Source organism: Cariama cristata, unplaced genomic scaffold (genome assembly GCF_000690535.1).
Source record: "Cariama cristata isolate BGI_N322 unplaced genomic scaffold, ASM69053v1 scaffold11985, whole genome shotgun sequence".
Taxonomy (NCBI): domain Eukaryota; kingdom Metazoa; phylum Chordata; class Aves; order Cariamiformes; family Cariamidae; genus Cariama; species Cariama cristata.
In genome coordinates, this window is record NW_009619279.1 from 6,483 (window position 1) to 21,744 (window position 15,262).

Below are 15,262 nucleotides of genomic sequence, written 5' to 3' on the forward strand. Positions count from 1 at the left end.
AAGCAACTCTATCGTTTTTAAGTACAACCTAAAGGAAATGAACAAGCCATACATGAATATATGATAACCAAGATTTACAGAACACAAAGGCTGGCAGAATAAAATGAGCATTATAAATTTATAGAAATACTGATCTAGACAGAACTGGTATCTTAGCTGCATTTCACCAGAAGACAATCATCATGTATTTTTCAATCCAAATTTGAAGAAACATTCCAAATCTGTGTTTGGTAAAACAAATTCAGTGCAAAGCACTAGCTCTGAAGAAATTTTGCTGACGTCTAGGTTGCCCTACATTGCTGTTAAAACATGAGTGGTAACATAAAAGAAACATAACAGATGTACATTTATGCCATTTACATATAAATATATGTATATGCATGTTCTAGAAATTAAAATGATGTCAGGAGGTCTCATAGGCTGTGTTGGATGTATCTTATATAGTACAGTTGTAGTTTACATGTTCAATTTCATGACATACCCAAAGTGCTCTACATATGCACCCTTGTGCTCCTCTGTAGTTTTTTCTTCTATATGGAATAGCTTTCTTTTGGTTTTCATCACTAAAAACTGATGGTTTGAGAAAGCAAGGAAAAACTACACACAGGCATTTGTGGAAAACACAGGATTTGCTTTTTAAGATTGTTACTGATTGATGAAATGATAAAATGTTTCTATTCAAAACCAAGAACCATGTTGGTAAGCTTGCTGTTAGTAGAGGGTAAGAGCTGTCACAATAGCTAATCTAAATGCCTAGTCTGTGTAGTTAATGGAGCCTTCAAAGGGCAATTGAAAATCCTTCAATTCAGAAGCCTACCCTTTCTCGTTGCCCTTACAGAGAGACGTTTCCAAATTTGGCAAAGAAAATTCCTCCCCTTCCTTCCAAATTAGAGAATGAGAGGAATATCCAGTGCTACACCAAGTTAAACCTCTGTCCCATCACTAATAAACTGCATATCTTGCAAGCAAAGGTCAATGCTGTTTGAGAGGAAAAAACCAAAAATTAGTAGCAAGAATTAATATAGCTCATTAAGCAACTACACAATGTGATTTGTCCATAAGTTAAAACAGTTAAGCTGCAACTGTACTATACTTCACCATATATATTAAACTTAATTGTAACTGACTTAACAGCCACATTTGCCCTTTTCTTGCTCCTCATTCAGTTGTTCCGTAGAGCTGTGCCCATTGGAGCGTACTACCCCTTCTGGGATCCAGGATTTATCCACACACCGTTCCATGCGCTTCATAATGAGGTCAAGCAGAGTTTCAATGGCTTTGCTTACATTATTCCCATTAGCTGCACTAGTTTCAAAATACGGTATTCTGCAGAAGACAAAAACCCACATCCTTGTATCACACAGTTTATATTCATAGGAGAAAAAACAATACATTATTACTACCACATACTTAGAAATCACACAAATGCTGTTACTGCTACTCCATAACAGAAAGACACTAAGTGGTCAGTGGTCTGAAATGCAAAAGAAATTAATGAAATGGCTGACTCTGTAGGTAGGGCAGAAGGATAAGCTTAAATTTAAGTCATGGAGTCACAATTTACAAAGGCACTGGTCAGTATGAGTTCCCAAAGTTATGCTCCTGAGGTCTGTTTTTTTCAGGTCCATTCCCCACAAGAGATGCAATTTATATGGCCTCATGTGCATAAGTGTTCTCCTTACTGATTTCTATCTACATCAGCTAGGGAGTCATTGCAAGAGAGGAATGCTAGTATGGATGTTCCCCTGCAGGCAAGGCGGTAAAGACTCCTAATGTGCTACTCTTATCACTACACAAGGCATCTGTTTCTTCTGTTGACACCTCAACTATAAACTCTCTTACATAAGGGGGGCAGGGAATCTCACTGCTCAGACCACCCATGTCTTTGTTAACAAAAGTTTCTGGGCACATTGGTATTGAAAATACATTGCTAGTTTTCATTATTGTTGTGGATCAGGATGTTTCAATGGCGGGTCTGTAGGCTTTGACCTCCTGCACTCAGTGCTCCCCAGAGGATGGAGTGTGCATGGTCCAACTGCTCATTATATACACAAATTCCTACACAAAACATACTGAAGACAGCTTGACCAAAAAGAATAATGTACACAATTACGACGTTCGCAGTAAGTGCTAGACTGGCTACATTCGTGTTACTCCAAGTGACTAATACAATCACTTCATCATTTTAAGTATTTCTTACTTAACTGGCAAGCTTCAATGAGTGGTCAAAAATATTATCTTACTGTCTCAGTGTGTAGGTCTCTTGCAATCATTTTCAAAATACATCACTTACCAGTACAAGGTCTTTCCACAGAAAGAGGATATTCACTGTCTCACACTTTTGTTACCAGAAGACTGTTCACTGCAGCAGGATTTATCTCGTTTCCCCTCAGGAGCAAGTGGCTCCTAGCAGCCACCCTGTCTCATCTCTACAGGGCAGAAAACTTTGTAACTGCCTACAGATTGGACGTGATCTATAACTTTGACTTTTAGCCCCCTATTCCTAAATTAAATTGGCATTTTCAGCCACAAAAACAAGCATTTCATAAATTATTTCCAGAAGTCACATGCAAGAAAATCTCTTTCAAATCTTTAAGAAATGGCCACATGCCATCTGCTGCTGTTTAAATGTTTTTGCTCCTTCACAAGCGGCTGGTTAAAGTACCACATGCACTTGCTGTTTTCTGTGTGGCATGGACTTCAAACAAGCATTTTCACAGGAGAAGGAAAAAGTAAGAAGGTAATATTGCACTAAACCCATTTGTCTCTAATATACAGATTGCTTCTGATTTGCCTCCAGTTATTCTTCAAGGTCAAGGAAAGCTAATTTGTGACTATGTGATAGGAAATAGTATGGCACAACAGGTCTAGACCTGCGTGCAGAACAAGGCAGTTAACACTGAGGACCTAGTGTTCCCACTACACGTTTTGTGGGCATTACTTTGAACCAGCTTTAATCTATTCCTCTAGACTGAACACAGATTACTGGCTGGAGCACATCATCTAGTTTAGTTTTCAATTGAGAAGGAATCCAGTTCACATGCTAGAAAGCTGTTCAACTACGTGATTCAAACCTCAATAAATGGATCAAAAGATTTGGATCAGAAGTATGCTTCTGATCCATACTGAAATGCAAATGTAATCCAGAGATGAGACCCATGGAAGAGTTACGGGGGTATAATAGTACTATGGAATTAATTAGCATCTGATAGGAACAAAGATTTCACATAGTTTCTTTAGGGACACATGACCTGTGCCTGTAGGGAAGGGCAAGGGCAAGGCTACCCTGTCTTCCTGCTGGTCTGACTCTGTTTTCAGACTCCCTGGGAGTCTGTGAGAGTGAAGATGCCTGCAAGAGAACACAGCTGACCCCTTTACGGCTAAGTTACTAAGAATTCACCTAAGGTACAGTCCTAACAAAATTGCTTGAACAGTTGAGGGAAGATTGAACGGGGAGGGGGCAGAGAACTGGAGAACTGTGGTCTGGACCAGAACTGCTCTTCTGTGGAAACCCAGCACTCTGTAAGCGGACTGTCCAAACACCAGTGAATGGGTCCCGAGGCTCTCAAAGAAACGGAGGTCGCCTGTTTCCATGGCCGTGCCAGGGACAACAGCTACCCTGCAACAAACTTCTGTAAAACATCTCAGCTTGTAAATTAGGATATCGTTCCTTGTATTATTTTTGTTTTCCCTAAAATCTGATGTGACACTTATCACCTCACCAAATGGTCTTTTGGATTTCACTTTGTAGTTTTCTGTGCCCTATAGAAAGCCTCAGCACAGGCAAGAGCAAAGAATTAGACCCCCATCATTCACCTGCCTCTCCAGCTAAATTCTCTCTCTTTTCCAGAATGTTTGTGAAAATTTACTTTGTTTACTGCCACGGAAAGAAGGTGATTAACCAGTCTCCAGTGCAAGATTATTGCAATACAAAGTATGAATTTTTACGCAATGCAGAAAACATTAATCTCTGACAGAAGAAAAGATATCATACCAGCCAGTTAAGCATTCTAAAATGCTTATTCTCACAATAACCTTTCTGTATACAGAAAAGGCATTACAGAAAATATTTCATTCTGCTTCAAACCCAGCAATAACTGGAAGGAAGTTACTTACCCATATTTTTCTGCAAGTTCCTTAGCCTCTTCTTCTTTCACCATTCTTTGGTCTTCCAGATCACTCTTGTTTCCACATAATACAATGTCAGGGTTTTCACAATATGCATGCATTTGTAGCTGACCTAACAGCAACAACATGAATAGGGGTCACAACTTACTGTCACACATAAAGCTCACTACGAATACTACCACATTTCAGGGGACACAAAGTCCTTCAGGAAAACTACTCTTTGAAAGACAAAAAACAAATACATCCTTCACTACCTCACAGGACTTCTGCTATTGCACTAAGGAGCCAGAGAACAGGTGGACATCCACTATCATGTATCCAGGGAACAAGCCAGGGGAGCAGAAGTGTGACAAAGTTAGCACAGAAGCTCTGTATTTGAGCTTAAGGAGTTAGGCTAATCACGCATCTTCAGTGAGCTGCCAGGAAAGGATATACTTCCCTCTCCTGATGGATAATGCAGTTTTGGAACTCCTTCATCTAGATACAGCAGCCTAGTAACATTTGCCTTCCATTAAGTTTTGTTGACAAAGCTTCAGGTGAGTCAAAGTAGAGTTTTGCATAGGCTTTCCACACACTTAAATTACCGAATATTACCAGAGCCAGGGATATGATGTTCTCTCAGCTTGCTTTTATATAGGTTAAGATTCAAATTCAGTAGGCAAAGCTGAATTTCAAGCACTAGAAGCCACCACTAGCAGCTATTACAATTACGAATGCAACATTTACGTTCTTTTACTGAGAAAGCTATAAAAAACAGTATTTTCAGTTCTATTTCTCAGTGAGACTCCATATTTGCAAACATGCCCCCCTCCCTGCTCATGCAAAGAAATAAAGAAAAAAGAAAAAAATAAAGAAATGCCATACTTATCCAGTTCCTGACATTCAGAAAGCTTTGCTCATTTGTCAGATCAAAGAGTAGAAGAAACCCCATGGCATCTCTGAAGAAAGCCGTTGTCAAGCTACGAAACCTAGACCAGCAAAGTGAAATTACTTGGCTCCTCTGACTAGTTACTTTGAAAATATAATTGCATACAGTCTCATAAAAACTGAGGTAACTTAAGACTGCATTAACTAGAATGAAATATTCATCATAATTGTTTTGCTGATGTAGGGATTGCATAACAGGAATTGCTAACACTACTATGGTCTAATCAAGGCCTAAGGAAGGCCTTAGAACTAAAACTCGAGCGTGAGAGCTTTAGACAAAGTCTTCTGCTATAAAGCATGACTTGATCAAGATTCAGGAATTAAAATAAGAATGACATTCAAACTTTGAACAGAAATTTGTCCCCTATACACATCAGTTCTTGGTTTTAAGACTATCAACCACTACAATGCTAGTCTTTTGATAGACAAATAGAAAAGAATCCTTTGAGATGATTTCACCTATCTGACTTTCCCAAGACCTCCACATATTTACAGAAATTTAAAGAAAACTTAAAAAATAAAAGCTTTAAAAGCATCTATATGCATTGGCCATGAAAAAATAAACTGAAAGTTTCCAAAAGACAAAAAGCAACAATTACAGTTTTAATGTCCTACAGTTGTAAATTACAGTTGTAATTTAATGGGTTTCCATAGGAAACTTTCCATCACTGTTGAAACTAAAGTAAGCGCACTTTACCATGTTAAGTCATACAATTAAAATGTAACAATCAATACAGAGAATTCATGTACTCAATTCCATTTACATCTAGCTTCATGACAATTGCCTTACTTGCTAGGTGGGGGTGGGAACATACCTTTCCTGCCCAGCAGTATCCCAGAGCTGAAGATGTATCCTCTGTCCTCTGCCACCAATGCCATCTGGCCCATTGGGTCTATACACCTGTAAAAGATAAATTTGCAAGACTGAGTACTAGCATTCCAGCCTCTATAGGCCACAAAATAACTGACATTTGAATACATTAAATGCAGCAAAACTAGCATTGCCGATGCAAAGATCCCAACTACAACTCAATCCCTCTGTTTTATAAGACAAAAGTAATATGGGTTGCATTTTAATTTTGCATCCAATTGAATATTTAAAAATAAGGGTAAAAGTGAAACTGGAAAAACAGTATCCAATAGACTATGGGCTCCAAACAGATATTCAGAGTGGCCATTAAGTTTCATTAGACAAGCTTAATTTTAGTATTTTTATTTTCTATTTTTTGCTATTATCATAGAATCATAGAATCATTTGGGCTGGAAGGGACCTTTAGAGGTCATCTTGTATCATGTTCAAATTAAAATATAAGAAAGCAACAATCAGATCATGCAATCTGGTAGTATATTTGTATCACTAACAGAACCTCATTAGCAAACAGAATATACTCATAAAGATAATGACATCTCATCTTAGCTGCCAAAAGATTGCTGAAAAAGAGCTGAGGGGAGATCTTATCATATCATAGCTTAAAAAGCAGAAATTGGATGATAATAATAAAAGCTGAAGTCTTTACTCAGCATGAAAATATAAATAAGGGCATCTGTTAGCTTGGGAAGGATCAGATAAAAATAGATTAATTTCTTGTTTAGAACACTTCATGTTAGGTTGTCGTCTTTACCTTCAACTGTCGTTGTACCTAAGATTACCAGAATTGCAAACATATCTTTAGAGACACATAAACTTGCTGAATTTGTGGATTATATGATTCAGGTTGTGAAACCTAAATCTTACCCTGAGTTATCAAATATGCTGATCAAGTAAACCCACAAAAGGGTTTACTATCCTACAAAGGGAATATTAATTTATTCAAGAGATCGGTTTCACATTTCACTAAGATATTTACTCCTTGCACTACTGTGGTGCATGTCATCCATCAGAAGCCAGTCTGCACAATGCCCATTACACCATCCAGATTCCTGGACACTTGGGAAATCATCAGACTACACTGAAAGGCATTTAATACTTCTACGTAAGAATGAAAAAAAATTGTGTCAACTCAATTTCTCAGTGCAGTAAGGACCAACATCCAATTGGTTATCATAATACAGTGCTCAGTTTCATATCAAAAGTACATTTGCCTAGTTTAATAAAAATTCAGGGGTTAAAAAAAGAAACAAAAAACCCCCAAAAACCAAACCTTATTTTTCACAATTCTTCTCTGCTTGTGGTAACTGCTTAGGAAGCCAGATCAGCTCCATGTATCATGCTATCCCATTTCATTCACATGTTTTAGAACAGTTTTAAAATCAATATTGCAGTCTTTGTTCACTAGCCATTTCAGTTCACAAACAGCAAAAACATTTTTACTACAGCCCAATCTTTCCTTGTGAAGAGAGTTCAACAATAAAAGTGCTACTCCAGGTACTATGTGCACAACTCACGGAGTAGGTACACTCATCAACACTTGCTGAGCAGTAAGAAGTGGTTCCTTAGAATCAGCTCTTCTTACTTTAACCTTGGGGGAAATCGGGGGGACAACACACAACGATGACAAAAATAACCAAGTAAAATGAAATCACTTCCTTGTCACAAGATTAAGTACACAGTAACTATTGATTGCATGCCTACACATAAGGATTGGCAGGTCAGATTTTTAAAAAATAGATTCTAGCCATCACCAAGACAGATACCATTTTAAAGTGGCACACTGTTTGTGAAAACTCACCACTCTCTTTTCCCGAAAGTCAATGCCCACCGTTGTGATAAATTTGGAATTAAATTTGCCATCTGTATATTGGTAAAGAAGGCTGGTCTTTCCTACTCCAGAATCACCAAGTGCTAGAAATTTTATGAGGTAATCATAGTCCCCATCAGACATAGTGAGAATTCAGGAGATGCCTTAAAAAGCAAAACAAAAAGGATTAGTTAGTCAATAACTCTGCCAAGGATTCTTTTGACATACGTTTAAAATACAGATCACTATTTGAACTACAAAGCATCCAGCAATGGGACCAGTTCTGTAGTCTCTTATGCTGGTTTCACCGTAACCTCTCAATTATGCCAATTATCAAATTCAGTTGTGACTAGAAAAGTCGATAGTTGATTTTATTACATTATTCTTACTAGTAAGAGAAGGCAACACAATTTTAACTTCTTCAGGAAAGACTGAAAATCAAGGTCAAAGTATCCAAGACATCTGGAACATGAACTGCAGAACTCTTTAATCTGCATGGAAGCTGGCAAAAGCTACTTAAATGTACCAGCAATGCAATTCTGACCTTACTTTCACTGTGACATTATTAACATATGCAAAAAAATTTTTTCCAGACCACCCAGCATATTTAAATAAAAATGACAGTCATTTTCCATTAATAGCTATTTTTAAATCTTGAAAAAGTTTTTTTCATATAAGGAGGAAAAATAACCAAGCAACATTTTCTTGTTGTTGGTTTTGTTGGGTTTTTGGTTTGTTTTTGGTTTTTTTCTGTTTTCTTTAGAGGACCAATTTTCAAAGTTTTCAAAGTTTTTATCATGATGCTAGTTAATTGTTTAAACTAAATATTGATCCTGAATTGCCATTAAACAACACACATTTTTCCTGTGGACATACACATTTAAGAAATTTCTCTCTATCCTTTTTGTGCCTTTGAAAAATAACCATATTAGATATAGTCTGATCAAAGTGCAGTAACAGCTAGAATGTGTAACAGAAACCACTCGCCAATTTCATGTATACTAGAAAGACTGATGTAAGTGCACTAATACTTTCCTGTTGAGTAGCTACTGAGCCTTTTTTCTCCCAAAACAAACAGTAAAGAGCTGCCTTATGTTCTGTTCAAAGACAGGAACATAAAAAGATAAGCCTAAAATAACCATTCTAAAAGCAACATTAAACTGGTATTAAATTGCCCCTTATGAAGGAGGGAAATAGATACCAAAATACAAAAAATAAGATAGATGATGAAATAAAATTTTTTAAAAAGTAAAATCTGCTGTTTCAATGGTAAATAAGTATTTCTGGAACTGTTTGTAGCTTGAACTAGATAATATTATTCATTTCAAGTCAAACACTGTAGTAGTTTGCATCAATGGCAAAACACCAATTTATTTCCTGAATATCAACTCACAGCTTGAGGTTTGGAACAAACTCTGTACCTCATATATGTGGGCATCAATCACCATCATTAATCTAAACCCATAACTATCTTTAAAGCTTCAACTTTATGTTGCTCTTGGTTACAAGACAGAACTGTCATTAGTCGACTTAGCCATGATGGGACTTTGGATGATCAAACGCAGATAATGGTCAGATTTACACCCAAATACTCTCCAACTGAAGAGTCAATTGAAAGCATCTGACACTGTTTTGCCATTTCCAGTTTTGAAGACTCTCTTTCCCCAGCCAAGGCATATCTTACATTATGCCATCAGTGACAGCAAAACCTTACAGGAAAGGGGGTTTAAGTGACAGAGTTCACACGCACTACCACACCACAGCCAGCTAATTCACTTTCCACTGCTGTGTTTTAACACAAAGTTTTGCAATAAAGTCAAAGATTGAAACAAAAAAACCCCACAGTAATAGTTATCAGTGAGCTTTTTACATAAATACGCCACAACTGCAGGCCTGCATCCATCACACAGGGCTGAAGGAGCAGCATATTCAAGTAAGCAAGTTAAACAGGCAGCCACACAATGACATAAGAATATTTTTAGAAGAAATTAAAAGCCCCAATCCATTAGACACACTCACACATACCAGCAAAAGGGGTTTCTGCGGTTTTGTTTCATTTTTTTAATCCTGCCCCTTGTTGAGGAAAGGGAAAAAAAAAAGTAAAACCAGATCACCTACCTTGTAGCTCTACAAAGTCTTTTCATTTAAATACACTAGAAGAAAGGGAAAAATATTTTTAAAAGCAAACAAGGAGGTTTTTACTAAAGACTGGATTTGATTTAGACTTCTGTCTCGTATATGGTGTTTGTTTTGCACTCGGGTGTTCTCCAAGGGCAAGGGGCTGTGTAAGCTCCCTCTACTCAAATACACGTTCTTTCAGCTTCAATACCCCTAAACTAATTGTTGCTTAAAAAGCTTTAAATGCAAATCTTAGGGCCAGTATATTATACAAAGACAAACTAGTTTCATGTCTTTTACTACGCTATCCCACCTCTACAGAAGTATTTGCTTTGTCAGTATTTTGTTAGCTAGCTATAAGTATATAGAACAAACTTTTAATAACAGATAGAAATGATAGTGCCACCTAATCACTGCTAATTTATGTTGTAAGAAAACTAATTTATCATGCACCCTGTACAAGACCTATGGAGGAAGAAAGGGCGCTACAGCTCTTACTTGGAGCCCTAAGAAACCATTAAGGTTCAGCTGCATCCTTCCACTGGACAGAGCAGGGTGAAAGCTCTTGTTAAAACAGAAGGGTCAAGGTTAGACCTTGGGGAAGTAAAACCTAAAGGTATTCCTAGTGTCATATCCGATTTGTAGAGCATCTGTCTGGACAAACACACCACATCATTCAGACCACTTAAATCTCAATTCTCCATATGGCTGGTAACAAATAAAATTTGCAAACGACTGACTGAGGACTAGGAGCCCTTCACATGAAAGGCATAATAATGCCTTTTAAAGGATTTACTTTAGAAGGAAATTTTCTCCTTTTGAAATGCACACACCTTTCACTGCACCCAATAATGTCAATCTATTATTCAAATATCTCCAGGAAGTGGTTCTTATGAAACCCTGCACAGTTAACCTATCCTTGGAGACATGCAAAGAGCTATTTTCATAGCCTTGTCCTCCTCCCTGTACAAATATTTAAAAAGGGATCTCCACCCTCTGTTTCCAAGACCTGTAGTCCTAGTGCCCAGACACATCCAGCTCCACATAACAGAAGTAAGAGTATATTCACAGCGAAAACTGCTGTGGAGTCTTAAAAGTCATTGCCCTGTTACTAAAAATCCATCCCATTTTTCCTTCCAATTTTGATTTTCTTAAAATTAGGCTTTAGAGCTTCACACCTTCCAGTCTTTCCCTCCACATTTCTATACTTCATATATCAAGAGAGTGGGAAGTAGAAAAGGAAGAATCAAAGAAAATTGATGATACAACTAGAATTCATCAGGTCCCTAAAAGAAAAAAAAAAAAAAAAATCTGAATTCATTTTAGAATGATCATTCCCAAATCTTGCTTCCAAGAGTAAGAACTCCTTGGCTGAAAAAATTCACTGATGGACACAGTTTTAGGCTCCATATCAAGCCCCCACAGGGTTTTGCCTTTTGTAAGCCCCTCCTTAAATCCCATTCAGCTCTGGCTTTGCACTTAGCCTGGAATGCAGATGGACAGGGGCTATGAACAAGTGCTGGAAAAACTCCACTAGCTTCTTCCATTGCTGACAGGACCCCCAGAGCCATCACTTAAGCTGTGCGGGTACAGCTGCCGCTCTGGAGCCTCCACATACACACGTGTCCAGATCGTGGCTTGCCAAGAGGGGATACTCTGCAAAGCAAGTGCTCCTCTTGTTCAGTGGATTTCCTAGTCCAAGGTACTTCCATGTTAACAGGCATCAACGTTAACAGGCTTGTATTTTTGCCTCCAGGACACAGACATCATAACTCTGTTGTGGGATAAAACATTCAAGACTATGGCAGTGTTGCTCCCGCACAGATTAAGGAAATTGGCTTGGCAAGCAGGACTTCCCCTGTGCAGTATGGGGACAGGGAATATGCTTTCTGAACTGGCCTTGCACAAAACATGCAACTCCTGTGCTGCTACAGAGCTGATGGAGAGGAGAAGGAAAAAGGAAGGAGGGTTGCTCCCACACAGATTAAGGAAATTGGCAAGCAGGACTTCCCCTGTGCAGCATGGGGACAGGGAATACGCTTTCTGAACTGGCCTTGCACAAAACATGCAACTCCTGTGCTGCTACAGAGCTGATGGAGAGGAGAAGGAAAAAGGAAGGAGGCACAAAGAGATGAATAAATGAAAACACAAGCCAAAAAAAAAAAAAGCATTGAGCTGCAAATAAAAATGTGTACACACACAGACGCACAGTGTAAAATTCAGGAAATTTGAACATGCTCTTAATCAGACAGTCCTCAATCACATCAATTTAAAGCAAGTATACCACTTACCCCAAACTCTGCTAAAGGAATAGCTAGGGCACACTGGAGATAGTACCTCCAGTAGGAGTATTTTTCTAGCACCACCTCTTTAGCACACGGCCAAGAGGCTTACGTGTCACCTGTTTGCATTCGTGTTGATGGATGCTCAGAGATAAAGAGGTGTGCCTCATGTCTCCATGTCTAAGGAGGGTGCTGCCTGACAGCATGGCTGGGAAGCTATTACACAGTTCACGTCCCATTTATTCCTAAAGGTTAACAGCATTTCAGAAGAGATTTGTGCACAACCTACCTAGGAGCAGACCTAAAGTATCTGCTGAATCACCCACACACATTAATAAAATTACATTGCTCCTAAGAAGTATTTTCATACAAAAATGTGTTAATGATGGAGTATATGGGTCACAGCTGTTCAGTTCCATTCATAGCTTTACACCCTTCTCTCTCACGACCAAGGAGGATACAGCAGTCTCTAATGCAAACTGTGGTTTTCTTTCTTTCTCTCTCGTACAGACTTGAGGATAGCACGCTGCCCCATGGGTACCATGGTGAAAGCCATCTTTACCATAGATTTCTAAAGAAGAGAAAAATCATTCTTTGGCAAATAAGGTATTACATCTGATATGACTTCAGACCACACGTGCAACACCACCCCATTTCGCAAAGAAGCAATACATACTTAAAAGAGGAAGCTTTTTAGGGGTGGGGGGAGTCCTCCCCATACTAGACCACCTAGCCAGCCCTCCCAGGAGCAAAAAAAGCCACTATTCTATATGAAACTACTAAAAAAAATTTTTTTTTGACTCAACTGATTCTTCACCCTCATACCAAGTGAAACGACTCTCGGTACAACTCAGACATCACCCCAGCATCCCAGATCTGCAGTGTAGCCAGCCATAAAGCCAGTGACTAACATGGTAGGATATACCACACAGCTATAAAGAGACATACCAATTTGAATTGTCAAAACGCAGACATTAGACCAATAATTAATTCATACTTTAAGATACCACAGGATTTAATCACATTGTCCTTTTGGGGATGGACAGCAGACACCCAAGGTTTACAGTTAACTTTTAACAGTGTCCATCTGCAAGTGTCATTCAACTTTCAGGTAGATCTTACAGACAAATACAGATGAGTTGTGTCTTGGCCTTGCCTTCTTTGCTCAGGAAAACCAGACCCCACTGGAATAGTGGGACATTCACTAGTCTGTGTCCCAGAGGTAGGAGTGAAACTGCAGTGAAGTCTGCATATTCCTCCTGCAACGGAGATCCAGCCCTCAATGGATGGAGGGAGCACAGTGAAGGAGTTACATCCCTTGGCATCTATCACAGCAAGAGCAGTGTGCAATACACGAAAAAACTGGAGTCTGCTTAAGAAGGTTCCACCCTATTCATATATAATTGAGCTATATTTGTAAATATACCATGAAAAAGCCAATGCTATTTAGAGTTCAAAAATGCTTTGCAAATGAAGGTTTCCCCCAATATGGCTTTATTCTTAAAAAGAAGTTGAAGTTGCATGCTTATTAAAGAGTTGACATGGGCATTGGAGGAAGAGGAGTCCCAATCCCACACAGACAGAAAAAGAAGATACTGCAGGTCTCTCAATGGACAATGTGTAAATACAAGTGCATGGTAATAATGCATCTGTACAGGTTTGATCATTCTGCAAGTGCAAGTAAATTCATACTAAAAAAAGCTTCTCACCTGGGTACTACACAGGCTTGAACAACTTCAATAGCTGTTTTATACGTCACCTAATCTGTTACAGCAGAAGCACTGAGAAAGTGATCTAGACCTCAAAGGAATAAGTTCCCTAAACCTGTCATACCAGCACTCCCATCACACTACAGCAAAGCAATAACCACATTCTTGCCTAAGGTGGGTGAAGCGTAGTAAACAGCCTCGCCCTGCTCTAAGGCTTCCATAGCACCTTAATGCTTGCAGAACTGGTCACCATCAGACACTTGCCAGCTCTGTTGAAACAACGGACAGAGTTAAACAATGTTCCTGCTTGGTCAACACTTTATTAGAAGTGCCTTTGGCTAAAAGCTGCCAGATATGTACAAATGTAATATAAACAAATTATGACAATGATTTTTTATAAACTCAAGTAACTGCTATGCTGGGGGAAGAGAGTTAATAAATGAGCACTTTACCGAAATATTCTGAGCTGCCGTATTTTTTTCTTAGGAAAATATATGACCTGGTGTGCTTTAAATTTTGGCCAAAATGACACTTCCTGAGACTTCTGGGACTTTTCTGTAACATAAATAACAAGAAGGAAAATACCCCTTCCTCTCACAAATGAGAGGAAAAGATTCAGTTGGTCTAAGCATTTATCTTTTGGTTACTCTCAACTGCTTTACTTGACATTTTACATTCTGGCCTTTTTAGTTTCAACTGCAGAGGAATTCTAAGGAATTGTAGGATCAGTTTCTAAGGATTATCTCTTTCTTCGAAGGATCAAAGTCATTTAAGTCATTAAGGAACAAAGTCAAGTTGTACCGAGAGTGCTCAGGATACATACAGGAGTCCGCAAAATGTCTACGGATTTGATCCTTCGAAGAAAGAGATAAGTCATTTTAAGGGTGCTCAGGATACATACAGGAGTCCGCAAAACTATGTGCAAAAAAATAGGCTGCGAGGCTTTAGCTTCCAAATGCTGATGTCACTTCTATGTCAGCTGAAGATGCTCTAAGACACTTTGTCAGCTGTCAGCATTGCTAGAACTGCAGAATTTTGCAGTGCAAGACAAACCGACAGGCACACAAAGCACTCTGAGAATGAGTTGTAATGGGAGATGCCAGGCATAAAATCATGATCCCAGCCAGAAAGGGGACACAAAAGGAGTAAGTGAAGCAACAGGTCCACAGATGTGGCGAGAACCTTGCACAACAGGCACGGCAAGGGAACAGCAGAGTCTGGATTTCGTTTCCAGAAAACCAGGGGAAACTGGGAAATGGAGAAGCCAGGAAAGGAAACAACAGTTAGTTTTGCAACTACATCTGCATTTCAGCATAACCAAACCAGTAAAAAGCAGGCTGAATTTCGAAGAATGGCTCAGCTACATAAAGGAATGAAAGGCAGCTTGGAACTGGAAAACAATGGAAAATAAAAGCAGGAA

At 38.8% G+C, this 15,262-nt stretch overlaps 1 protein-coding gene across 1 annotated transcript; it reads right to left on the reverse strand.

The window, feature by feature from the left end:
* Positions 1-262: 262 nt before the first annotated feature.
* On the reverse strand, positions 263-7,907 carry RAB27A (RAB27A, member RAS oncogene family). The gene is made up of 5 exons (XM_009701188.1): positions 7,725-7,907; positions 5,871-5,956; positions 4,993-5,096; positions 4,117-4,240; positions 263-1,326 (listed from the first exon to the last, which is right to left on the reverse strand). The coding sequence occupies exons 1-5, from the start codon at positions 7,875-7,877 to the stop codon at positions 1,128-1,130; spliced, it is 666 nt and encodes a 221-aa protein (XP_009699490.1). The 5' UTR covers positions 7,878-7,907; the 3' UTR covers positions 263-1,127.
* Between the last annotated feature and the right edge of the window lie 7,355 nt (positions 7,908-15,262).

Bases quoted from the DNA above. Each gene is read 5' to 3' on its own strand.
- RAB27A (XM_009701188.1), bottom strand. From the start codon at position 7,877: ATGTCTGATGGGGACTATGATTACCTCATAAAATTTCTAGCACTTGGT. The intron at 4,241-4,992 runs GTATGGCATTTC...TGTTGCTGTTAG, and splicing joins GAATGTCAGGAACTGGATAA to GTCAGCTACAAATGCATGCA. The intron at 1,327-4,116 runs GTAAGTAACTTC...TGTCTTCTGCAG, and splicing joins GAACTTGCAGAAAAATATGG to AATACCGTATTTTGAAACTA.